This window comes from Hemicordylus capensis, chromosome 3 (genome assembly GCF_027244095.1).
Source record: "Hemicordylus capensis ecotype Gifberg chromosome 3, rHemCap1.1.pri, whole genome shotgun sequence".
In the NCBI taxonomy this organism is placed as follows: Eukaryota; Metazoa; Chordata; class Lepidosauria; order Squamata; family Cordylidae; genus Hemicordylus; species Hemicordylus capensis.
Window position 1 is genome coordinate 290884600 of NC_069659.1, and position 26102 is coordinate 290910701.

Here is a 26102-nt window from a genome sequence, read left to right on the forward strand (position 1 = left end):
AAAGCTTCATGGAGGACAGAGTAGGAGCCAGTAACTAGGATGGATTCAAGTGTAAGAATTGCTGAGCTCAAAAAAGCAAAGCATCTGTCAAGGTACAGCAGACTCTGAGAGAAACTGAACAGGCAAGTCCAACAAGACACAGAACCATATACCTGAAGTGCTCATAGGAGAATTCTTCAAGAGTGTATGGATTCACCTTCACTTCTTCCTCCTCAGGTTCCTCTGTACGAGAATTTAGCGATGCCAATCTCCGTTGTTCAGGTGACATCATCAACAAGCTCTGAAAAGATATGGCCACATGAAGATTGGCTACATTATCTCAGAAACTGGCTATCTGTGTGGATTCTTCAGAAAAGATCTGTGAATAAGATGCTACGTTTCTGTCAACTCTGTTTACAGGTCCTTCTCAGAAAAATCCATAAGGCCTACTAGGCCTGCCAGTATTGTTCAGGTGTATGCCTGAGTCTCTACAGGAGTAATTCAAAAGTACTCTCACACAGAGACAAATGTTGCACTAGAAGAGGATCTACACATGTGGAGAAATGTGGTGGTATCCCTCCACAAAAAAAGAAGAACCCACAATTGTCTCTGAAAGAACTTGAAACTGACAAATGTAATTGCCATCATTGCTTATTCCGCATTGAACAAAAATCAGACTTTGCTTTAGAGTTTTGATGCAACAGAATATTTCAAATATAACACAAATGAAAATGGCATGGACAAAAATCATGGGACCCTTAACCTAATATTTTGTTCCACAACCTTTACAGGCAATCACTGCAAACAAGCGATTCCTATAGCTCTCAGTGAGACTTCTGCACCTGTCAACAGGTAGTTTGGCCCACTCTTCCTGAGCAAACTGCTCCAGCTGTGTCAGGTTTGAAGGGTGCCTTCTCCAGATTGCATGTTTCAGTTCTTTCCATAGATGTTTGATAGGATTCAAATTGGGGCTCATAGAAGGCCACTTCAGAATAGTCCAATGTTTTGTCCTTAGCCATTCTTGGGTGCTTTTAGCTGTGTGTTTTGGGTCATTATCCTGTTGGAGGAGCAGTTTGCTCAGGAGGAGTGAGCCAAACTACCTGTTGACAGGTGCAGAAGTCTCACTGAGAGCTACAGGAATCCTTGTTTGCAGTGATTGACTGTAAAGGTTGTGGAACAAAATATTAGGTTAAGGGTCCCATCATTTGTGTTGTTATTTGAAATATTCTGTTGCATCAAAACTCTAAAGCAAAGTCTGATTTTTGTTCAATGCGGAATAAGCAATGATGGCAATTACATTTGTCAGTTTCAAGTTCTTTCAGATACAATTGTGGGTTCTTCTTTTTTTGTGGAGGGATACCACCACATTTGTCCATGTGTGTACTTGGATTAAAGTAAAATTCAACAATCCATTCAAACTCTTTGTATAAAGCAATGTTTGTTTATTTGAATTGCATAGCCCACTTTTTAGTTTAAATACATTCTCAAAGCAGAGAACAATCAAAAGAATCTTTAAAAGTACTGTTTAGAACAAGACAATAATTAAAATGCAATAATTCATTTATACCAACCTATGAGAGATAAAAGCATACAGTAAGAACACTCATAGCACACTTAAAGGTTAAATGCTTGCCTAAAACAAAGAACCGTGCACCTAAACAAACCAATTATTATACTGCAAAAGTGATCTTTCCTGCTAATGTGTGAGCACTATATTAAGGCACCTACTGAAGTCTCAGGTACCTGGCTTGGAACTTAAGCAAAGCTGTACACTCTTTTAGATGTGCAGGAGAATAAGCATTAGGGCAATATTTGCCCCTACAGTCCACAAAAAGATCAAACGTTGCCCTTTATGGGCAACCAGCTGCCACAGTTCTGGTTTCAGTCCATTGACATAAGGATGTGTGCAAATGCTGAGCATGCTCGAGCAATGTAAGCCTGGGAATTCCAAGTTAAGGCAGAAACATAATCTGAGCTGATAGTGAATATATCAGCTGGAAAAGGGAGAGCTGAACATATGAAAGCAGATCCCAGCCAGGATCCAGCAAGAAGAAACACCTGGGAGAAAATCCTGATGAGGAAGCGGTTACCCCAAATCCACTATTGTGGAAAATGTACTGTGCATGGAATACCAAGTGTGCATATCTGTACAAGCCAGCTGGTAAGCACAGCAACTGGAAACGGTAGTGGCCAATGCTGGACCCGCTGGGGCCAAAGAAAACAGAAACTTAAGAAGTAGATAGATAGACTCACTTTTAAGATATAGAACCTAGACTGGTTACCAGGACTCACCAATACTCTAAACTACCTGAAACTGGTTCAGCTCGCTCTGCCAGCTTTGGAGGGGTGCAGAAGGAAATTCTCTTAGGAGTCTAGGACTAAACTTTGCAAGAAACCTTTCCAAAGTTATCAAAAGGTGATGGACAGGCTCTGGCAACTTTACCAAGGGCTGCAGCAGTCACGTCCCCTAGTTGGTAATGCCCTTCTTCTGCTCATCTTTGTAAATGATATAGGGAATTTAGCTTGTATCAAGAAGCAGGAGGAGAGGAGCTGTTGATCTGTGCTAGAGACTGTATTATTTGCTGCTTACCAGTATTTGACTAGAAGGCTTTGTAACAGAGGGGATGACATAGATGGCCTCTTGGGACACAAGCCCAGATCTGTCAGTTCGTTCATTTTGAGCATGGACCCAGCTTTGGCCTTCTTCTAGTCCTTTGTCCTGGGCTAGAATCAGCAAATCCCCCTTCTTAAAGGCCAGAATCATTGGGTCATCTGAGAAACAAAAACAGAACTACAGCATGCTATCCAGCCCTTACACATTACAGAGATGTTTGAGGGAGAAACTACAATATGAATCCTTGAACTTTCTCATAATAAATAACCCTTAAGGATCAGCCATGCAACCATTCTGTTACATCATTTTATTTTGGGGCTGAAAATGTACCATACATGGGATAAATGGGTCATGTGAATAATTTGCCACCAAGGCACTTTCCAGACTAGCTGCTGGAACAGCAGCAAAATGCCTCCATTCAGGCAAGTCGCATTGAAAACGTAAACAACAGGGAGAGCAGTCTCGCAGCAACTAACAACCCCAAAAAACAGCAAATTCCTTACATTGGTTATACGACATCCTAGCTCTATATCGCAGCGATTAAATTGGAGACAAGGCACTGGCAATGTGAACGGCACCCTGCTGTCCACGTAGGGACTCCGGTGTCACAATGCAGGAAGTGTGAAATCACACTTCCGAGATCTGACATGACCCCGTTGCAGGGTCTAATCGCGAAAGCGCCCAGGGAAAAAATCCCAGTTGTACACACCATGTCCTGATCCACATTAGGAACACAGTAGTGTCAGAACAGGATATAAAACAGGAAGTATTTCTTAAAACAGATATCTACAGGGAAGGAGGGGGGTGGGGGTTCTTCTGTTGCATTGTTATAGTACCCATACCATTTGGGCCAGCACACTGCTGCAGTCCCCATATGGACTGCAGATATCAAATGCACCAATTCAGCATACCTAGCAAACCACTCCAGTTGGAAGCACCCTAAGTACCTGTTAATTGATATCTTCTGCTAGAATAAACAGCCACATCATAGTTTTCTACCTTGGTTTTGACATTTGCCTTCCTACTCATTGGAGCTCCTTTCTGCCTAATAGCAACAGTTCTGTGGAATTACCTTGCTGCTTGTTCTCCTGCATTGCCACAGCGTATTGTGACCTCTTCTTCAGTCCTTCCAGAAACATGACCACTAGCTCCGCAATGACAACGCTGTTGACCGATGTCAAGACAAACTCTTCTGCACGCAATGTGGTGAGGGTGCAGCTTTGTCCAAATGTCTTGACTGCCCTGGGGACCACAAAACAATTTATTCAAGGAAGATAGATCCTAGGGCTCCAGGAAAACAAGGTTCTAGTTGTTGGACCTCCATCTAGAGCCCTCACACTGAGATCAAATGTACTCATATCCATTAATCTACATGCAAAGCAGTTTTTTTAATGGGCATCAGAAGCAAGGGATGGGAAGGTCTAAATCGGATAATTTTAAAATATGGAAGTGGGTTCTTTTGTTAAAGGTTTTGGCTTTGTTCACTGGGTCCTAATAGCAGATCACATTCGTTAGTTCAGTTCCTCTGTATCTCCTTACAAAACTCTCTTATCTTACAACTGTGATGCCTAACCTAGGCGTTTTCCAGATTACACACTACAACAGGGGTAAAATGCTTCAGTTTGGCAGGATTACATTGGAAACAACCCCCAGAATCTCAAACTCCTACAAATAAAATACAGCTATTTTTTGTGTGACACACATGCAATGTTGTAGTACTACATCACAAAGATAATATCCAATAGAAGGCATTGGAAGTATGAATGGTACCTTGCTGTCAGCACAGGGACTGCAGTGTCACAACACAGGAAATACAGAAGCACACTTTGCAGGGACACTGTGATAGGGTTTAATTTGGGAGGTGAGTATAATGTTGAAAGGGAAAGTGGTGGTGCAGTATAAGCAGAGATTTAACAGTTTCAGAGTAAATAGAGCTCTGTGCAGTTGCTCTTTGAGGAAAAGATGCTCTTCAAATCTAGGTGCATGAAACTGCCTCTTCCTTTGGCAGATGAGCACTTCATGGTTTCTGAGGAGCTGTGTGAAGGGGCTGTGTATGAGTGAGCACAAAAAGACTGAAGCCATCTCATTGTAGTCACTCTTGCAAGAAGATTTAAACACTAGCTTCTATTAATAGTAGACCTTTTCTTTATTTCTAAAGCTTCCTTGGAGCAAAATGAAATGTTCACTTATTCCAGTGTTTCCCAAACCAGCTGTACAATGAAATGCACTTGAAAATCCTCCACAGAAAATTGACAGGGATGCACTTTGTGTGTCCAGTCAATTTACGTGGCCCAGCATGTCAATAGACTCACCTGCTAGTATGAATGCCAGTAATTTCTGGAAAAGACAAGTCTAGCAGTCTTTTTTCTGAATCGTCCAGGAAGCAGATACCTTTCCAATTAATTGCCACTATGAAATGGTTTTTGGGCAGGCTGGGCCCTGCAAATGAAAGAAAGAAAGAAAGAAAGAAAGAAAGAAAGAAAGAAAGAAAGAAAGAAAGAAAGAAAGAAAGAAAGAAAGAAAGAAAGAAAGAAAAACTTTATTATGGTCAAAGACCAGCAACAATACAAATATAAAGACAAAAAAAGACGGGGGATACAAAAAGTTAATGGAACCCCTCTTCTGGCCTCAGGCACTCCTCACTCTGTGCCTTTACAGGTGTTACCATTACCTGAAAATTTGGTGACTTCAAAGAACCTAGAAAAAAGGAGAGGCCACTGAAAGCGAGCAAAATCCACCAGCTGCTCCTTCACACTCTGAGGGGAAAGCCGGTCCTGGGTGTACGGGGCCTGCAATAAATAAGCCATATATTGGAATCCAATATCCACACCAAGGGCAAGATACTAAAAGAAGGCCTCAGTTCTCCTGAAGTGTTTTGATGAGCTTGATGACTACTAACAGCAAAGCAAGGAAGTTTAGCATTTTGCAGAACCAGCATGAAAACAGACCAATCTGCATACTCTAAAATGTCAGGGTTATGCGGACTGAAGAAGATGTCCACAACTACCCTGCAATACCAAAACACTTTCAGAGCTGAGGAGACATAATACATCTGCTGGTACCTTGGAATTATGTAGGGGAGGACTACATGCATTCATGTCTCCCCCACTCACTCATGTACCGTTGTTCTACCGCATAGATAAGGGCAGGTAGCACAAATGGACACATGTTATCAAGAATCCATACACATATATAGAATTCTAGGGAGACCGCTGTGGAAGCAGACTCGCCACATTGGGGGCATACATACCATATTTTATGTTGGGTAGAACTTAAACAGAACCTGTTTCTCTGGTTCTCAGAAGAAGCTGCATTTGCACAACAGTGATTGGCCAGCCTGTTTTATAGCTGCTTTCCTCACAAACATAATCTTGTACAGATTTAATTAAGAGTTTATTCAGAAACAACTCCATTTTCTCCTTCTTCCCAGGGGCGGATTATGCCCATAGGCAATAAGGCTTTTGCCGCCCTTTTATCTTAAGCAGAAAAGGTTTGCCTTTTCTTTCTTTTTGGAATAAGGAAAGGGGTGTGTGTGACTTTTTTCATGCCCAATCCACCCTTGCTGCAGCTGCCGCTGCCCACAGAGAGGGGCAGCAAAGTTTGAGGATTGCTCCTCAAATTTTGCCACCGTGGGCAAATGCCTACTCGGCCTCTCCATTAACCCACCACTGCTCCTTCCCATCCCTTTCCCTTTCTGATTCCACCCCACCACATACACACTACAGGATCCACCCACCCACCCACCCACCCACACACCAATCTCTATAGGATCCCTACTTAGATAAACCTCTCAACAATAAAATAGAAAAGATACTGGATAGAATACAACCACCACCAAAAAGAACTAAGTGAAAGAGACACTAAGGTTGAAGTCATTTCCTATGTCTGTTACTTATCCATACCTTGGCATGAGCATATGTGATGAGGCTCACCCACTTCTCCCTGGATTTGGACCTTAGTAGTTTTGTTGGAATACACTCCTGAAGTATGTTTTCTACCAACTCATTTTGGATAGATTCTCCAAACTGGACATAGCAATATTTGGCTCCAATCTCCACCAAGTCCTCCTCCTATAACAATGAATTAGGTTAGGTGATTTGTGGGAAGAAGTCTTAATTTAATTCCAGTCATTTCCCAGCACTGCACTGCTCAGCTCAGACAATTAGATCTTCTTCTCCCAACAGGGTTGATCTAGGGGTTTATACAGAACAACAAATTGCTCTAATAGTATTGATGGGGCATTCAAATGGTCAGAAAAGTAAGATCAATTTGGCAAAGAACTGCCCTACAGGAGGAGGGATTACATATACTTAGATCAGTCCATTGCTCTAAGCCCCTTTGGACTTCTTGTACCATCATCATTCCATATTAAAAACCCACCTTCTCACAGCGATATTCACCGAACCGGATCCCACGGATGATTTGATGGTAGATGAGCTCAGTGCTGACTGGATCTTCTTTAGAGTTGTGCCAGGGAGTGAAGATCTCTTTCCTAAAGTAGAGACGCCACGGAGTGTGGCGCTCATGGCCACCTTTCTCCCTTTCCAATTGTTCACACTGAGAAATGGCATCCATGATGTGATCCCGTCCACTACCCAGTGACCAAGTCTAACAACATAGACATTGCCATTTTTAAGGATAAATGTGGTATTCATTTAATAATTTACCTAAAAATCATGGAATAATACTCCTGAAGTCATCCATGTACATTGGAAGCTGCTTTATACTGAGTCAGACCACTGGTCTATCTAGCTTAGTATTATCTGCTCTAACTGGCAGCACCATACTAACTCTCCAGGGTTTCAGACAGTGGCCTATCCCATGCCTACCTGGAGATGCCAGGGATTGAACTAGAGATCTTCTGCATGAAAAACAGATGCTCTATCAGTGAGCCACAACCCCTACCTCATGAATGTCATCTCATTTCATAGGATAAGTTAAGAAGGAGAATGAAAAAAATACACACTGGATTGCAAAGCAGGTAGGAAGGGCAAATGTTTCATCAGGAGAATTAATTAGCAGAATGTTCCAAACAACATGTGTATGGAGTGGCTGGATTGGGATGTGCCCTTGTTTTATGTGCTCATAGGAGTTTTTATCATCATCATCATCATCATTATTACTACTACATTTATATCGCGCTCTTCCTCCAAGGAGCCCAGAGCAGTGTACTACATACTTAAGTTTCTCTTTCCCAACAACCCTGTGAAGTAGGCTAGGCTGAGAGAGAAGTGACTGGCCCAGATTCACCCAGCTAGTATCATGGCTGAATAGGGATTTGAACTCAGGTCCTAGTCCAGCACTCTAACCACTACGCCACGCTGGCTCTCAATTTTTGTAATTGGTTTTTATACAAACAACTCTAACACTGCCCGTCACTGCCTCTGCCTTAGGGTAAAGTAAAGCGTGCCGTCAGAGTCACTTTCAACTCCTGGCAACCACAGAGCCCTGTGGTTGTCTTCTGGTAGAATACAGGAGGGGTTTACCATTGCCATCTCCCACGCAGTACTCTGGTGGAAAAGGAAAAGGAGAGCAGAAGACTCCCTTGCAGAGCAAAAAGGAGATTTTTTTAACCCTGGATATAAATTGGGCTACACTCTAACACACAATGAAAAACATGAACTGTGTGTGAAGTGCTCCCCTATAGCTCGCAGGGACTTTGGGGTAAATTTGGCCGATATGTGAACGCACCCCCTCGATTCCGGAGGAGATGCGAACTAGAAGCCGAGTGTGAAAAACTCCCAGCAGAGGGGAAAGCACAGCCAGAAGTTGAAATTCAGACTTCAAAGCATTTGGACACATTTCATCACAACCTTGTCATACAAAGCAATGTAGAGAGAGAACCCAAATATATCCTTCAGCTTCATTTTATCAGCTATCAGATGGCAGATCTCCTTTGCAGTGGAGGCTGAATCCGCAGGGACTGTGATGCTGCTGCCGTTCATCAGGGTCACACTGAGCGTGATGGGCTTCTTACTCTTTGTTGCCTGCAAGGCAGAGTCAAAGAATTACAGAGCTAGAGTTGCACCACAGCTTTCAACACCCTTGCTCTACACTGCAGTCACAATGGGGATCCCAGATCATTACATCAGCCTGCACATTTCCTCAAAAGATCTAGACCTACATCAGTTTAATGGTTCCTCTAGAGACCCTTAATGCAGAAGGGAGTAAGAAATGACACCCAGTGTATTGTTTAGTCCATTTGTGTAGATAAAAAGGCTGCTCCAATAATACCAGATGAGATACTGGATATAACCTGCCACAGAATTGAGCATATTGACTAACTGGACTATAAGGAGGTTTGCTGCTGCCTCCTATTCCCACATGACCAGACTTATCAATGGGAGGGGAGGGGGGGAGAGGAGAGGAGAGGGGAGGGGAGGGGAGGGGATATAGGCAAAGGCTACCTGTAGCTCCAGCCAACTTGGTGGTTCAGAACGTGCTCCATTAACATACGTGCGCCTCAACCTTTCTGCACAGTACGCTGTGTACACAATTGGTCCACCTCGGATGAAATTCAGCAGGTACTGGAAGTATAAAACAGAACAAATATTTCGATGTCATTTTAGCTATTATATGCATACAGCATTTCAGGAGATGTTTGTACAGCTCCATGGAATAAGCTAAACAGATCTATCATAATGGCAGTAGGTGCCAATTAATATCTAAGTACAATAGTTACCACAAGTGGTAAAGAACTGCACAAAGCATACCTTCACAAACTTGTCTGAGGGAGGGAAAGAACCGAGACAGAGTGACAGCAGGATCAAACCTCTAAGATAACTAGTCTTATTGTTATTCTCAGTGAGTTGCTTGCAGATCTGACAGTAAATCTCATCTCTGTGGAAAAAATACAAGCAAGCAAGATAATTTTAGTTCCAGGAACAGACATTTCACTAAACAGATCCATGAAAATTTTCCTGCTGCACACAACTTCCCCGCACCCTGATCAGCCACATATGGATATATTAAAAGCCTACTTTGCAGTGTGTTTTTTGTTTTATACGTAATATTGCACTTGAGCACTTCATACCATCTGGAACAGTTCTCTGCACCTTTAGAAAAAGAGTTAGATGGCAACTCCACTGCTGGAGAGGAAGGAGTGTATCTAATCTCTCACCTCCTAGCCTAGGCAATGCGAGGCCTATTTCTATTTCATTCTAGCTATCAGAGGAGTGGAAATACCAGAAAGTGAAATGGTCAAGACTCATGCACAGCAAGGAGAGAAAGGCAATATCACTGGCAATACCAGAGGCCTTATCCAATAGGGGTAAGTGACTCTTGCATGCACAACTACATGCCACACATATATTTATTATTATTTATTATGTATTTATTGACTTTATATACCACCTAGTATAAAAATCTCTAGGCGGTGTACAGAATTAAAACATAAAATATAACACATTTAAAATTCATAAAAAGATAAAATCATAGATAAAAACACATTAAAATGTAATGTGCTTGCATGCAGTTTCAACAGGAATGCACATGCCATTAACATGTCCGCCAGCCTGTCTGGCTGCTTTTTCCCCTGGGAGGGAAGCTCCTATTAGCATCAACAGGAACTTCTCTCCCAGGAGAAACAGCAGCAGTAGGGGCCTGATCCAAATTGGGACTGTGGCAGAGTAAAAGCCCCTATCCACCCCATGCCATAGTCCCAATTTGGATGCCCCCGCCCCCTGCCACAGCTGCTATCTCTGTAGCAAAAATAAGGGTCAAACTTATAATGTGTAGTTTGGCTCGGAGTAAAATGGGCAGCGGGCCAACCTTATACAGGCGTCATACCTGATGGCCGGACGCAGGATAGCATTGCCGATAATGAAGTGCACTTTTTCAAGGTTAGACATGGGCCTCTCAGACATTGTGCTCTCCTCCCGGAACATGTCTTCCCCACTGGTCAGCTGGCTTGCCACCTAAAACAAAGCAGGAGACCATTTCCTTTTTCTGCATTAAGGATTCTTTCAAAAGATCTCCCGTTGGCACTGGGGCAGGAGACTGTCACTTATGGATACATTCTCAACCAAGAAAGCAACAGCCATCCTGCTTAACATAAATGCAAACAATCCTCCTGGTACAGTACAGTTCAAACAAATTCTCCAGCTTCTTTTCAGGACAGCCTTGAGCTGACTCAAAATACTCAGCGGGTATTTGGACCATAATCAAATGCCCTCTGCAGTCCAATCTCACACTCATCTGGAAGAAAGTTCCACCATCCAGTCATGCTTATTGTTTAATTGGTGACCAGCCTTGACAACATGAGTTCAATGGGAGTCTTTCAATCTCCTTTCCATTCTTGAGAGAGACAGTCTTCCCCACCCCATCCCACTGTGCTTTCTTTTTAAGTTCTCAGCAAAATTTATTTAACTACAAACACTTCTTTAGTTTGACTGCTAGTCTGGGCACTTGACTCAGAATACCATCTCCCCTACTTCTATAGTATAGTAGACCCATTTTTGCTCCAATTGTCTGTGATTAGTACCAATCTTTACGTCAACTTGCAAGTAAAGAAGCAGAAGCAGGTAAAATTAGACTCAAAAGTTCAACAAAGTGACTTGTTCACATATATACCTTGTAGATAGGGATGTGCACGAACAGCGATTTTAGTAAATTTTGGGAGTGGGGCCTGGGAGCTTTACCTGCTCTCCACTGCCCATGCAGCTTCCTGCTGGGGCGGGGCGCACCCCTAGAAGCTCCATGGACAGAGGAGCTCTTACTCCTCGACTTCAGTGCCGAAGTCCAGGGCCTCCACAGCCCCTGGGGCCCTCCAAATCCTCTTTATTCTGTTTTGGGTGGTGTGGTTGCCTGGCAGAGCATGATGAGGCTTAATTTGCAGGGGAGTGGGAGCCTCCAAGGGCCTTTAGGTCCAGGCTCCAAAATTACCAAGATGTACCTCTGTCCATGGATGCCACATGGCAGAGGCATAACTAGGGAAAACAGCGCCCGGGGCAAGCACTGAAATGGCGCCCCCCCCCCGCCCCCCCAACATACTACATTATACTTAGGTTTTTCCTCACAAGCGCCCGCCGCCGCCAAGCCAAGACACTGACTGGCCGCCAGGTGCCAGCAAAGCAATGGGGGGGGCGCGGGCGGCGTGGAAGGGACCGCTCGTGGGGGAGGGGGCGCCGACGCGCTCCCTTGACTGCTGCAGCGCTGCTGCACTGAGCAGGAAACATTTGTATTAACAAAAAAATTTTAAAAAATAAAATAAAAATTTTTTTGTCATGGCGGCGCCCCCCACATGACCAGAAAAGATGGCGCCCGGGGCATGTGCCCCCCCTGCCCCCCCATAGTTACGCCTCTGCCACATGGGGCTTTTAGGGATGTGCAGCAGGAAGCTGCATCAGGTGGCAGAGAGCAGGGTAAGGGCCTGGTCTCCTCTTTCTTAAAGCTCCCAGGGCACTTTCCAGATTAGACCCTGTAACGGGGTCACAGCCTATCTCTGAAGTGTGCTCCCACACTTCCTGCGTTGTGACACCGCAATCCCTATGCGGAAGGCAAGGTGCCGTTCATTTTGAATGCCTTGTTTTAAATTTAATCGCTGTGATATAGAGCTAGGATGTCGTATATCCTGCTTAAAAAGGTTGCTGTTTTTTCGGGTTCTTAGTTTCCACAAGACTGCTCACCCTGTTTACATTTTGATTGTGATTTTGCCTGAACGGAGTCATTTTGCTGCTGTTGAGCAGCTAGTCTGGAAAGCGCCCAGGCCCAGCTCCCAAAATGTGCTCAAACCACACTTCATGCGCATTCCTACTTGTGGAATTCCTGTACTAGCAGTGAAGCTGTAGGACTATACAACCTATTGTGTAGTTATTTGAGAGGAAGAATACTTTCAAAGTGCCATATGCACAATGCCCAAATTCCTACAATTCTTCCAATGCTTTTTTGAAATGGAAAGATTACAGGAATCAATCATATGCATGTACATGTCACATTACACCATATCTGGGGTGGAGGGATGCATGTATGAAGCTACATGTACAATGTTTGCAGTCCTCAGTAAGCCATAGAAAGGACATTTTGCCTGGGAGGCCATTATTCTTGGAAAGTTACTGGTTAGTGGAAGAAGACAAAACAATATCTACCTTTCCAGTCAGCTTGGAGTTGCGTTTCATTTTCACAGAAGAAATGACCTTCGAGAACTTGTTGTCCCTTTTGTTGTCTCTCTAAAGTAGAAATGTCCGTTGTACAGTTTTAATTTGATTCCCCAAAAAGACAGCAGAGACAACTGAATTAAGGAAAATTAATCAAGAAACTAAACATGGACCTATGGAAAAGAAACCACCATATATTGGAGGACCTTTTCTACAGACTCAAGCACTTTTGTCTGAAAACCTTTCAACCATATAGTATAAGAAAGCTGGCCTGCTCCCTGGCTGGTGTAAAACAGCATTGCCTGAGGCCCTTTATGTGTTCTAAATCAGAATGAATTGGTGGCTGCCTTGAAACAGGATGAAAGACTTATGTAAATGAAATTATATTCTTTATTAGACATACACCAATTCAAAATTTTTGAAAATGTCAAATCCGCCAATTTCTTCATGAGATAATCACAACAAATGTAAACTATAATGCTTGTTCACACTACCCTAAACAAGGTCGGAGGAGTGCCCAGCCAGGGTAATAGAGCCTTGTCCTCCTGATTGGTGGTTATGTGAACTCAAAGGTCAAGGTAGGAAGAGGGGAGAGTGATCCTGTGGGAGCCAGGCACTATGTTGGACAGGTACGGCTAACCCACATTGTCTCCAGCATTTTATCAAGGGTGGATGGAAAGCTGTCCTACCCAGCTCCCACAGGATCACTGTCCCTTCCTTTTACCTTGATCTTTGAGTTCACATGACTGCCGATCGGGAGCACATAAGATTCTCCTACACAGATTGGGCGCTTCTCTGGCCCATTTAGTGTTGCGTGAACAAGTATATAATTTGCTACCTGTCCTGATCCAGTGTTCCCTCTAACAGAGATTCCCAGATGTTGATGACTAAGGTAAAGTGTGCCGTCAAATCGAGTTGTAGTTGAAGACTACAACTCCCATAATTCCCAAGCAAAGGCATTTGCAGGTGGTGATGCTGGGAGTTGTAGTCAACAGTATCTGGGAATCCCTGTTAGAGGAAACAATGGTCCTGACTGATGGTTGTCTGCCTGGACAGTGCACTCAGAAATCCAGATGTGGAGAGCAAAGAAGCAGCCTCAGACCATAGCAACAAAGAAGGTTTTCATGCATGCTTGCTGCAGCCTATGTCAGAGCAAAAAAATTAACAGGTTATGGAAAATTAACCAAAAAGTGGGAACACCTTCCATTAGAAGCATATTCCAAAATGCTGGAGGTAAATGACAGAGGATTTCCAAATGAAAAGTGTTGGTTGCAGCAAACCTTATTTTAGTGTAGAACCAGGTGGTTCTCCAGTCCAGGATTTGCAGGAACCTCTTGTAACTCTGCTCACACTGTAGTTAGAAGTTTAACTATTAATAAGAGCGGAATGAGGGTCATGCTGAATGCCCTGTAGACTATTCTGAAAAATCAAGCTCCAGACTATCTTCCCCATGTGCTATAAATCATGTACTGAGTAATATAAATGGAATGTAGTGCTTGCTTTTCACACAGCAGAGCCCTAATGAACTATGACCCAGTTTTCTAAAAAATTGCTTACAATTAACAATACTGCAATGACACACAGGCTAGCCTGTCCCCATTAATTACACTGATTCAAGTCTGCAAGCACTAATTGCAGGAATTAAGAACCAGAACCTCAGCTACACCATGGAGCAACTATCTGCAAAGTTCCTTTCATTTTGGCTGATCAAACTCAAGCTACTGGTCTATACACACTGCACCATTTATGTAATATGCCCCACCCCCAGGTCCTTGAAGAATCCCTTGTTTTGTATTTCTAGGATGGCTGCAAAAACAAGAGCATTACCTAGTATCTCATAGGCTGCAATACCCCCCATAAACAGCTTCTCACTTTACCAGTGAAAGAGCTCCTCACCCTCCCAGGCCAGAACTGAAAGAACAGGAAAACTCTCATTGCACTTATCAACATGGTAAGGTAAAGTGTGCTGTTGAGTTGATTTCAACTCCTGGTGCCCACAGAGCCCTGTGGTAGAATACAGGAGGGGTTTACCATTGCCTCCTCCCACGCAGTACGAGATGATGCCTTTCAGCATCTTCCTATATTGCTGCTGCCTGATATAATACCAGCGGGGATTCAAACTGGCAACCTTCTGCTTGTTAGTCAAGCATTTCCCCGTTGTGCCACTCAACATGAGGACATAGTAAATGAAGGACATTCATGTTCACCAAATTAAAGAATAAATTATAAATTGTGGAGATGCATGAGGAACATCCTTGTAGGAGTCTATTCATCTCTTCTATGTGTGCCCGTTAGTGTGGTCAAGCCAAAACTGACTAGGTAGAATGTCCTCCTGAGAAGAATGGGAATTTATGGTAAGTAAAAATCTTCCCTCTCTCCTCCAGGTATCCAGAAAGCAGTCTTTACACCTGGAAGCATAACAGCAGCAACAAGGTGGGACTCCTTAGAGCACAGGGTCTCATCTCAGGAAACCAGAACTTTCTGCAGAACCCTCTACCCAAAGACCACACTGGCTGAGGGCATGAGGTTGCCTTGCCTAGTAGCGGGACACCCTGATGCTGGTCCTGCCATTCTCCTCCAGAGGAGATGACACCATCCTTTTCACAAAGTGAGCTGTAATCCCATCATGAAATGAAACCTTCCCCAATGCTGTCCTGTGGACATCTCCTATAGCTTCCTTTGTTACTTAGATGGAGGAGCTCTAGATCTCTTTCTTTCCAAGGAAGATTGCATAATATCTCTTGGGAAAGAGACTGCTTTTGGATACCTGAAGAAGAAACAATGTTTTTTAACTTACCATAATTTCCCATTCTTCTAAATGTCCAGGGGGCATTCTGTATTCCTAATATCTGCTGCTCTCACCAATTAGAACTGCAAATCCTTTCTCACAAATAAGTGAGAGTGCCGCTGGGCCCAAGAGTGCCGCTGGGCCCAGCCAGGCCCGCCGCCTCGACTCCGCGGCCGGGCCCGCCTGGCTCCCCGGCCATGGCCGCCGCCGTTCTCCTGGGTGTGCCAGGACCAATCAGGCGCCCCCGCAGCCCAGCCAATCAGCTGGGCTGCCGGGACGCATTTCTCCTGGGCACACCCAGGAGAAATATATATATAGATAAGCCATACAAAGTAACATAGCACAGTACAGAATGGGCTGGATCACATGGAATCACAGTTAAAGCTTGGTTCCGATTTTGTTAGTAACAAGCCAAGATCAATTGCGACATCTGAACCAACCAATGTGGTCTACTCAACTTACTTAAAATAAACCTAGATCTGAGCCCACATACAGAAGTGGATTTCAGATCTAGGTTTATATTAGAGAAGTTGGTTAGGAAAAAAATCAAGATTGGTCAGTTTAGACATCACAAATGACAGTTTGTGAGGCTATTCTCACAATGGGGGGGGGGACGAGCTAATGAAGCCCAGCCCGGTTTTTCCCCATCATGAGAACCAGCGGGGTGGTTCTCTGGCGGCTAGCCTGCCAAAGTAGCCCTGCCCTTAGTCTAGGTTAGCGAAGCAAGCACTCCGCTAACCCGGGTTTTCTGACTGTGTGCTGCCACGGCATGGCTCTGCACCATGGCGACACGCGAGAAGACCCCCGCCTGGAGGCTGCAAACAGCCTCCCAGGTTCAGAGGTCTCTCCAGGTCTCTCCAGGATGCCCTAAGCGCTCACACGGGGCAGCCTAGAACTTCTGGGGACTACGCGCCCCCCAATCCCCACCACCCGTTGGCTCCGTGACGGAGCCAGTAGTCGTGTGGGTGGGCAATCCGGCCATCCAGCTACGAGCGGCTGCTCATCTGCGGGCTAAGCCCGCTCTCCCCGAAGGAACCCCCCCCAGGCACTTCACACCTATCGTGTGTAACTGAAAACTGAAGTCGAATTCTTCTGAAACTTGTGTGATCAGCGGGGCAGAGAGTGCATGCTGCTGAGGTTCGGGGATGTCCCACAGAGCCAAGATTCTGAAGCAGCCCACTGGGGGTAGTTTATACTTAGATATAGGAGAAGCAAAAACTCTGCAGTTTTCGTACTTATTTTACTACATTAGGCACTTCGAAGCACAACTCCCTCTTACCAGATCAGGACTGTTGTTGCCCAAGGACTGAAGCTGGCTTTTCTTGCCAAAGCTATCATAGAGCTGAGTGATCTCAGAGCTACTCTTGCTGTTGCTGTTCTTCACTAGCTCTGGTAATTCACCCATGAACTGCAAGATGGTGGTCCAAACAGCGAGAGATGCCTGGTGTGGACAGAATATGTTGTCAGATATTTTTCCTGCTAATATCCCACTTTCTATTGAACACCAACAGTGCAGCAGATGTTATACTAAATGATTGTCATTGATTCTGCCCATGGGTTCATGCAGACACTTCATTCCCACTGGAATTTATGATTCTTTGCATCTAAATGTGTCCTGTGAGAAACTGGTTGGTAGGAGCAGCAGCTATGACAGTATTTTTCTTAGGAGCTGTTACTGCCTTTCTGCATAATAAAATCAGATGTTCTGCTGACAGGTTGGCTTCTACTGCAGCATACTATGACATTCTGTAAATATTAGCCAGTCACCCAATAAAATAAAATCTCGCACCCCTATCCTATGCATGTTTACTTGGTAAGTCCCAGTGTATTCAGTCTTGCCTTCAGGGAAGTGTGCATAGAATTACAATCAATTTTAGTTGTAGGAATTTTAATCGATTAAATCTGCATAAGAATAACCATTAATTCTGAAGCAAAAGCAGTGTTATAGAGGATGCATGTGTTACAGCAGGTGCCGTCTTAGAAGAGGCATTACCTCCTGTACAGGACTGAAGGCAGAACACCCCCTCTAAGGGTCAAACCACACAGTGGGCTTTTCTAGACATCCGTAAAACATGCTCTGAAAAGAGCTTGCAAATCAGTATAAGAGGCAAGAGTTTAAAGAGCATCCAAATGATCTTGCCAATTCTTGTTGTCTCTCTTTCTGGGATCTGACAGGGTTGTCACATAGGCAGAAGGCTCCTTGTGTGATATCTGCTGCACCCCCTGCTGGCCAGCTCTTGCTTTTTTGTGATTAGCAAATATTTGCCAGAAAAGTAGTTTGTAAAGTGGTGATCAGAGAAAGCAAGAGCTGGCCTGAGGTGGCGCAGCAGACATCATACAAGGAGCCTTCTGCCTATGTGACCTCATCATCAGATACCGGAAGAAAAGACAAGAAACTTCAAGAGGGCCTGGATTCTCTGTAAGCTCACATTATGTTCACTGTGTAATTAAGAGCACACTTAAGATGCTTTCTTTTCTTTAACAAAAAGCAGCCATGATGGGGGCCCAAATCCAGATGGGACCACGGCATGCGGGAAGGGGGTTAAACCCTGAATTGTTTTCCCCTCAGAAATCCCACTGAGCTTCTGTTTGTCCTCAAAGCAACTGATTGCAGAAGTTAACCCTCCCCCTACCCTGTCCCATTTTCCTGCTGAATATCACACGCCTCCCAGAAGCTATTTCAAGCAAATAGCCACATGAGGCAAATAGCAGCTGGGGGAGGGGGAGTCAGTATCTAATGGGAGAATTGCACGGGGGGGGGGAGGGTTAAACGCCCCCCCACCACCCATGATCCCAATCTAGATCAGCTCCCCTCTCATTGCTTTTTGTTAAAGCTGGTTTTGAGCGCACCTCTTAATTGATGCATTGAATACTATATGCAGTCTGTCTCTAAGAGGATGTCCGCAACCTTTTCTGAAGTACTTGTGTTTTTAAAAAAGTTAATTGTTTTGAAACAATTCAAATTGTTTCAAATTGAATTGCACTCCAATCAATCAGGGGCGTCTTTTTAAATTATCAAAGGAATTTTGATTAATTAATCTAAACCAAGTTACAACCTTACTTTTATGTTTTACGTTTTTATATATCTATATATATAATTCTCCTGGGTGTGCCCAGGAGAAATGCGTCCCGGCAGCCCAGCTGATTGGCTGGGCTGCAGGGGGCGCCTGATTGGCTGGCAGCACACCCAGGAGAATTCGCTTGCTGGGCGGCTGCTGAGGCAAGGCGGCAGGCCCAGGGCCGCGGCGGCGGAGCCCAGCGAGACGGTGGGCCCAGCAAGGTGGCGGCGGCCCCGGCCGTGAGGCGGGGCGAGGCGGCGGGCCCAGCACGATGGCGGCGGGCCAGGCCGTGGTGGCGGGGCCCAGCGAGCGGTGGGCCCAGCGAGGCGGGGCGAGGTGGCAGGGCCGGGCCTGGCCGCGGAGGCGAGGCGGCGGGCCTGATGGCGGCACTCTGGGGCCGGCCAGGCCCGCTGGCGGCGGCGGCTGCACTCTGCCCCGCCGGAGACGGGGGGCGGGAGGAGAGAGAGAGGTAGCCTGGCCTGGCCCGGCCGCGGAAGCGAGGTGGTGGGACTGGCCGGGCCGCGGAGGCGAGGCGGCGGCGGGCACACTCAGCCCCCGCAGGGCGGCGGCGGCCGCACGGGTCAACTAGTACTAGTAAATAGTGGTGGTTTGGGGTTTTTTTAGCCTACTTTCCAATAGGCTTGTGAGATCGCCCGGCATTCTGTGTGTCCGTGTGTGTTTCCCCCTGCTATCAACTTTGCAATGCCTGGACCAATATAAACCAAATCAGGTACAGTTGAAGGGACACAAAGGGACACCTCTACAGCATAGTTTGTGATGACATCATCCACCCCGATTCAAGATGGTGGACACATAAACTTTTGAGGTGCAAGTGGGCTAACCTGTGAACCGTCTAACCAATTTGAACCAAATTTGCTACAGTTGTAGGGACACATGGGGAAACCTCAGTGGCATAGTTTGTGATGATGTCATCTACCCCAGTTCAAGATGGCGGGTGTCTGACTGTTTGAGGTGCAAGTGGGCTATCTTGTGGACTGTCTAACTGCTTTGAACCAAATCTGCTACAGTTGTAGTGAGTGACATACAGGGACACCTCAATGGCATAGTTTATGATGATGTCATCCACCCCAATTCAAGATGACAGACACATAAACATTTTAGTGGGCTAACTTGTGAGCTGCTTAACCAATTTGAACCAAATCTGCTACAGCTGTAGGGACACATAAGGATGTCCCAATGGTGTAGTTTATAATGATGTCATCCACCCCGATCCAAGATGGCAGATGTGAACTTTTGAGGCACAAGTGCACTAACCTGAGCACTGTCTAACTGATTTGAACCAAATTTGGTTTAGTTGTAATGAAAGTAGGCAGATTAGTTCTTACTAGAACAACTTGTTTTAGAATGGTATTATGCAGAAAAGAAAACTAGGGGTATCATTAGAGCTGTGAGCACAACTTTTGGAGGAACACTGTGAAGAAGAGTTACATTACCAGGATATCATCTTTCTCATCATGGTAGAGCAGTGGATGGCGCAGTGGCCGCCGAATGTGTGTATGCGTAGAGGATCCCTGGAAGTAAGTGGCTGCAAATTTGGGGAATGTGTACTCTACTAGATCATCCGTTTCCTCCTCCTCCAGCTCCATGGTCATAGGGATCATATCCAGGTCTATCTCATTCAGTCTGTGCATTTCTGTCTTTGCCTCCAGATCCTGCCAGGTATAGAAGCAGAAATTATGGCACGGCTTCCTCTCTCTTTGCTGTTGAGGCCCCAATTGGCATCAGTGTCAGATATGCCCACTACTAAAAAAAAACCAAAACACCACCAATACAAAGGTGCAGAGTGGCCACTTCCCTTCTGAAGATAATCTCTCTAGGGATCACTTCAGTTTCCCCTGGGGATAAATTAGGCTACATTTTCTTTAGAGCTCTTTACCTCAAAGCCCAGTGGTGCTTCTCCTTCTTGCCCTCCAATTAAAGGAGGCAAGAAGCCAAATACTCTGTCCACCATTTCTTGGTCACTGATGGCATCATAAAGTGTTTCATGTTTGCTGTCATCAGTATCCCTTTTCTTTAGCTTCTGGCCAACCCTTTCTTCTTCATGAACAGCCACACACTCCTGTAAATGAGTATGAGATATGAGAAAATATGAAAACTGCATTTAGCTGGAACAAGGAATTTGTTGGAGCAGAGACCTTTATATTTATCCAAAACCCTCATGGAGACAAAATGCAGCCACCCATTTTGGACTTGCATTGCTGGGACACAAGATTACAATATTGGTCACTAAAATACATGTTGGAAGCTTCCTTCTTCTGAGTCAGACCATTCTGTAGATCTAGTCCACTATTGTCTATCCAGACTGGTAGTAGCTCTCAAAGTTCTGGTCTTTCCCAGACCTAACTGTAGATGGCGGGTCTAGAACCTAGAACTTTCTGCTTGCAAAACACATACTCTACCAATGAGCTACCACCCCTCCTCAAGGAGAGAGCTTTTTTAAAAATAGCATAAGGTTTTAGTTATAACCTTCCAAAAATGGATTCCAGATATTTTCATTCCCCCCCCCCAAAGCTTATCTTCTCTTGTAAGCAATCTGCTCCTTAGAAGCTAAATTAATCATTTCTGATTTGTACTTCCTGAGGCGAGAGCAAGTCCCTGGTTTTCCCAGCTTTTAGCACCAGACTTTGGCAATACATAGAACATGCGAGAACCCAGCTTCCTGAGAGTCAGCTAGTGCTTACTCTTGGGATATAACCAAGTATTAAGCTGGTGAAATAGAAGAAGATCTCGTGGCAACATTAATTTGGCCATTTCTGACTAAATATTTCTTCGGATCCTAACATGTAAGTGAGAGGAGCCTCACTTTCAGAAGTGAGAAAGTTGGGAACATATGAAGCTGCCTTATACAGGTCCATCTAGGCTAGGATTGTCCACTCTGATGGTAGAAAATCTGCAGAGTCTCAGTAGAGACCCTTTCTGCTGCCTGTTCCTTTTGGCTAGAAATGCTAGGGATTGAATTTAGGACTTCTGCGTGCAAAAGCACATGCTCCTCTACTGAGCAATGGCCTATTTCCAAGGCCCCATCTTTTGTGCCAACAGACAGAGATGGCATGAAATTTGCTCTGCATGGTGTGTTTTTCGCAAGTATATGCATACGAGACTCTTCATTAATATTATTTTGTTTTGGAAATGCAGCTACTTGCAACACTGTGTGTGACCAATTTGGGAAGCAGCATATATCCCTCTGGCAAATTTTCTTCTGCCTGAATACCATATGAGGGCTTCCTTTTTGTCCCTAGCAATTCAGAGCACATATCTTTTCTACTCCAAGAGCTTCTTCCTTTGCTTTATGTGCTCCAGCTATTAGAAGGAGATCTTATCTTCCACCAAGCGTAGCTTTCTGGCTTCCAGTTTGTGTTGCTGATGCAGGTGAATGGAAATTTACTGTTGTTGCCTTTTGCCAACTTTCCCCACTTTATTCCCTCATCTTCAAATGATCTCCACTTTAACATTCATTCATTCATTCATTCCATGTTTATACTGGCCTCTCAGCATGTCTCTAGGCAATTTACAAATACTGCATAGCTGGATCCCTCAGGGACTGCCAAGTCAAAAGCAGCATTGTGTCTTAGTTTGGCTGTTCTATCTATAATTAGTAAACACTGCTGTTAGAAACCTAAGTCTGCATATCGATGCCCACACATTTTCACTGTTATGTCAAAACAATAGCAACAAACCAATCATTCCAAAATACATTGATGTATTCTGTACTTTCTTTTCTATTCTATAAGTCTATTTCAGAAAACCTTTAATTCTTTTAATGTTATCGCAGATAAGTTTATATGGATTATTTATTTATTTTATTGTTATTGATTTGCAAGCACTAAAGAAACACCTAACCCAAACAACATGAAAAAGAGCACTGGTTACTCACCATGACGACTTCTTCTTGCTGCTAGATTTGGGGACATCTCATGTGGGTTATCCTTCCCACATGCTCCAGTAGGCAGGGTATTCTAATTAGGTTTAAAAATGCTTAAAGAGCCTGGGAAGGAGAACCCTCCCAGTTTGTAATAGCCAAGTCCAAGACAGAGAGAAAAGCTAGATAAAAAATAAAATAAAAGGGACGACCAGTAGACACAGACGCTCAGATGGGTGGGTCAAGATGTTCTCAAATCCAGCAGCAAGAAGAAGCCTTCACAGTGAGTAAGCAATGTTCCTTTCTCTGCTGCTGAATAATGACATCTATGTAGGACATGTCACAGCTAAGAACCCTGGGTGGGAGTGTCTGCATTTACTGGGGTGGAAGAACATGCTGAAGGACTCATCTGCCAAAGGCTGCTTGGGAAGAGCAATGGAAGTCAAGTTTGTAGTGCCATATGCACGTGAATTGAGACATCCAAGTGGCAGCTTGGGAGCTTTCTGCCAGAGGGGTGTTTGTTGAGAAGACCGCTGACACTGCTGTGGACCTGGTAGAGTACACCATAATGTTAAGTGGCGTCCACAAGTTTTGTACTTCGTATGCCAGGGATATACATGCCTTGATCCATCTGGTGACAGTAGTTGACAATATCTTCTGCCCCACTGAGACAGGTAGAAATGAAAGAATCAAGGCATCTGTAGAGCAGAATTCAGACGTGCATGATAGATAAACCTTCAGGCAGCAACAGACATCTAGCTTGTGCCATTCGTTCTCCTTAGGGTGCTGAGGCTTAGGACAGAACGAAGGGAGAATTATGTCCTGAGACCGGTGAAAGACTGAGGCCACTTTGGGTAGAAAAGAGGCATCTGGAATCAGGTGCACTGGATCCAGTGAAAAGATGTAGAAGTTAGGATTTGCTGGTAATGCACACAATTCAGAGACATGTCTGGCTGATGTGAATGCCACCAGGAAAGCAAGTCTGAAGGAAAGAAAGCGGAGTAGAATGTATCTAATGGGCTCAAATAGTGGTTTGTTCAGTACTTGAAAGATTTTGTGGAGATCCCAGGAAGGAAATCTATGAATTGTTGGCAGAGAGAGCAAAGAGGCACCTTTTAATAAAAAGTTAAAATAAAAGACATGACCAGCATCATTGTAGATGTGGCCCTTTTGCTGAGGATACAGACAAGAGATTGGCCAATGAAGATGCTTGTCGCTTGAGCGTGTTCTCTCTGAGACCCTTCTCAAGGCCCTCTTGAAGAAAACAGAGAAGTTCTGGCAGTTGTTCCTTGAGAGTACATTACGTCTACTGTCACGAGCTCACTCTACTGAAGAAGCTGAGCAGAGATTTATGACACAATAGCCAGTTGGAATTGTAGCTCAAGTTTCAGATTTACTGATAAATGATAAGTTTTAACAGTCTCACCATGAATACAGAAATGAAAAGTGAAAGCACCATAGACCCAGTACATAGCTGATAACCCAGGCTTTCCAGTAGAACTTCAGACACCCACTCGCGAGTCACAAACTCTCTGACAAAAGCTCAAAGCAGATTAGAAGTGTTGTTTCAAGCAGTTTGTTCAAGGCACAGGCTGCCAAATTTATAGTCAGCAGCCACATGCACTTAATCAACACTCCACCCCCGCCAGCTGCCATAGATTCAATCCAGCTCTTGCTGACTTCTTGTCAGCCATCTACTTCTCCGTAATTTCCTCACCTGCTGTTGACATTTTTCCTGCCTGCATCCTCGAGGAAATAGTGGCTGTTCCATCTATGGCTCAGATCCTGATCCTTCTCTCCCAAGATCACCCGGCCCTGCTGGGCCCTCCTGTAACAAAACACTCACCCTGGCCTGTCTCAACTACTTCCCCATTCAAATATCCGGCCTGTTCTTCCTCAGGTGCCTCTCCACTTTCTAGTAAGTCCCCTGCCCCCAACTCCTCTCCAATGTCCTTGAGTGGGGGCGTGACATCTACACCACTAAAGAAAAACCCACTGTGCAGATTGATAAATGCAGTTAGTAGATGCCCACCTGAAAGCCAGGACAGTGTCCATCACTTTGGGAATATATCCATGGTGACTCAGAATGTTCCGTTCATTTGCCAGGTGGCAAGCTTGAACCACACTGGGTCGTGGTGAAGGGTGGGGCTTTGGTGAAGCAGGTCCTGAGTTACTGGAAGGAACCATGGGCCCTCTACTACCAGGTATAGGATTTCTGCAAACCATGGTCTTTGGGGCCAGTGTGGTGAGATGGGCAGTACTTGAGCCTGGAGGATTCAAATCCTGAGGAGGCAGCTGAGGACTGGTAGAGGTGGAAATTTATACAATAGGTCCAGTGCCATGGAGCCAATAATGTGTCCACCGCTTCTGCATCCTCGCATGGAAAGTGCGAGAAGAACCAGGGAAGTTTTGCATTAACTGGCGAGGTGAAGAGGTCCTCTTGTGGAGTGCCCAGGAGTTGAGTCATCAAGGTGAAGGCGTGAGAGCTGATGCTCCACTCTGCCATTTGGAGCTCCTTCCTGTTGAGCCAATCTGCTCGTGTGTTGAGAACCCCACTGACAGCGAGGCTAGGTGACATCCCACCCAGTGAAATGTGAGCGAGGCTTCCTGACTTAGACCTGGTGCCCCCTTGTTGATTTATATGTGCTTTAGCGGTTATGTTGTCCATCCAGACCAGAACATGCCAATGTTGTAGTATCTGTTGGATTGCAGGGTCAAGTGAATGGCCCTTAGCTCCAACCAATTTATGCTGTGTGCCCGTTCTTGTGGAGTCCATTTCCCCTGCCTCAAATGCTGTAGACAGTGTCCCCCCACCCACCCGGAGAGTTTCACATCAATCATGAGGATCACCCTGGGGTGGTCAAGGAAGATCTGGCTGAGGAAAAATTGGATGGAAAAGTCCACCAGCTTAAAAAGTGGACCACATGTGGTGGAAGCTTGACCCTGGTGGGTCTTTGACTCTCAATGTTGTTCTGATATGGTAGGAGAAATCACTGAGATGGGTATAGGTGGAAGTGGGCCCAGTGAACCACTGCTAGGGACACCACCATCAGGCCCAGAAGTCTCGCCAGAGTAAGGACCGGTATTGGTAAGGCAGTCACCTTGTTGATCAGCTGGAGAATGTCTTGGATATGGTCTGAAGGTAGAATGAGAGCGTCCCATGAAGTGTGCATTATGACACCTAGATGGTGGATCTAAGTGGAGGGACAGAGTTGACTCTTAGTCTAGTTGACTAGGAATCCTGAGCCATTTTTGGAAGGGCGGTATATAAATCTAATTAATTAATTAATAAAATCAATCAATCCATGGTCGGATTGTGTCTGTAGTGTGTTGTTTGCATCCGACCTCATGGTTGTGCTGGACAGGGACCAAATTAGGAAGTTGTTTCAGTAGGCAAAGAACCAAATGCTCTTCAGCCGAAAGTGAGCCACCAGCGGGGCCAGTGCCTTGTACTGGTAATGAAGGCTGTCATATTTGAAGCACAGAAAGGCTTGGCTCGCCATACAGATTGATACATGTAAGTGCACTTTCATGAGGTCTACTGAGGCCAGGAAGTTGGCATAGTGTAAGGCCTCTGTAATAAATCTCAGGGTCTCCATCAGTGTTCCCTCTAGGGTATGCACGTGGGCGTGCGCTCACAAGTTTTTTAAACATCTGCTCAGTTAATTTTAGATCCCGCTCAGGTTGA

The 26102-nt window shown here is 44.9% G+C and overlaps 1 protein-coding gene across 7 annotated transcripts in view; it reads right to left on the reverse strand.

Moving 5' to 3' along the window:
• MYO7B (myosin VIIB) overlaps nucleotides 1–26102 on the reverse strand; it is a 126048-nt gene that overhangs the window by 19824 nt on the left and 80122 nt on the right. For 6 of the 7 annotated variants that reach the window (XM_053306267.1, XM_053306264.1, XM_053306266.1 and 3 more), the window contains 15 exons: nucleotides 20432–20614; nucleotides 19989–20207; nucleotides 16755–16916; nucleotides 12679–12759; nucleotides 10382–10509; nucleotides 9307–9433; nucleotides 9001–9120; nucleotides 8407–8580; nucleotides 6974–7201; nucleotides 6496–6663; nucleotides 5265–5382; nucleotides 4906–5032; nucleotides 3666–3835; nucleotides 2570–2751; nucleotides 153–280 (listed from right to left, as the gene is read on the reverse strand). In XM_053306267.1, coding sequence (XP_053162242.1) covers nucleotides 153–280; nucleotides 2570–2751; nucleotides 3666–3835; nucleotides 4906–5032; nucleotides 5265–5382; nucleotides 6496–6663; nucleotides 6974–7201; nucleotides 8407–8580; nucleotides 9001–9120; nucleotides 9307–9433; nucleotides 10382–10509; nucleotides 12679–12759; nucleotides 16755–16916; nucleotides 19989–20207; nucleotides 20432–20614 — 2315 coding nt within the window. Of the gene's footprint in view, nucleotides 1–152; nucleotides 281–2569; nucleotides 2752–3665; nucleotides 3836–4905; nucleotides 5033–5264; nucleotides 5383–6495; nucleotides 6664–6973; nucleotides 7202–8406; nucleotides 8581–9000; nucleotides 9121–9306; nucleotides 9434–10381; nucleotides 10510–12678; nucleotides 12760–16754; nucleotides 16917–19988; nucleotides 20208–20431; nucleotides 20615–22429; nucleotides 22567–26102 lie in introns of those variants that run through there. The other variant, XM_053306271.1, reaches the window with a different exon arrangement.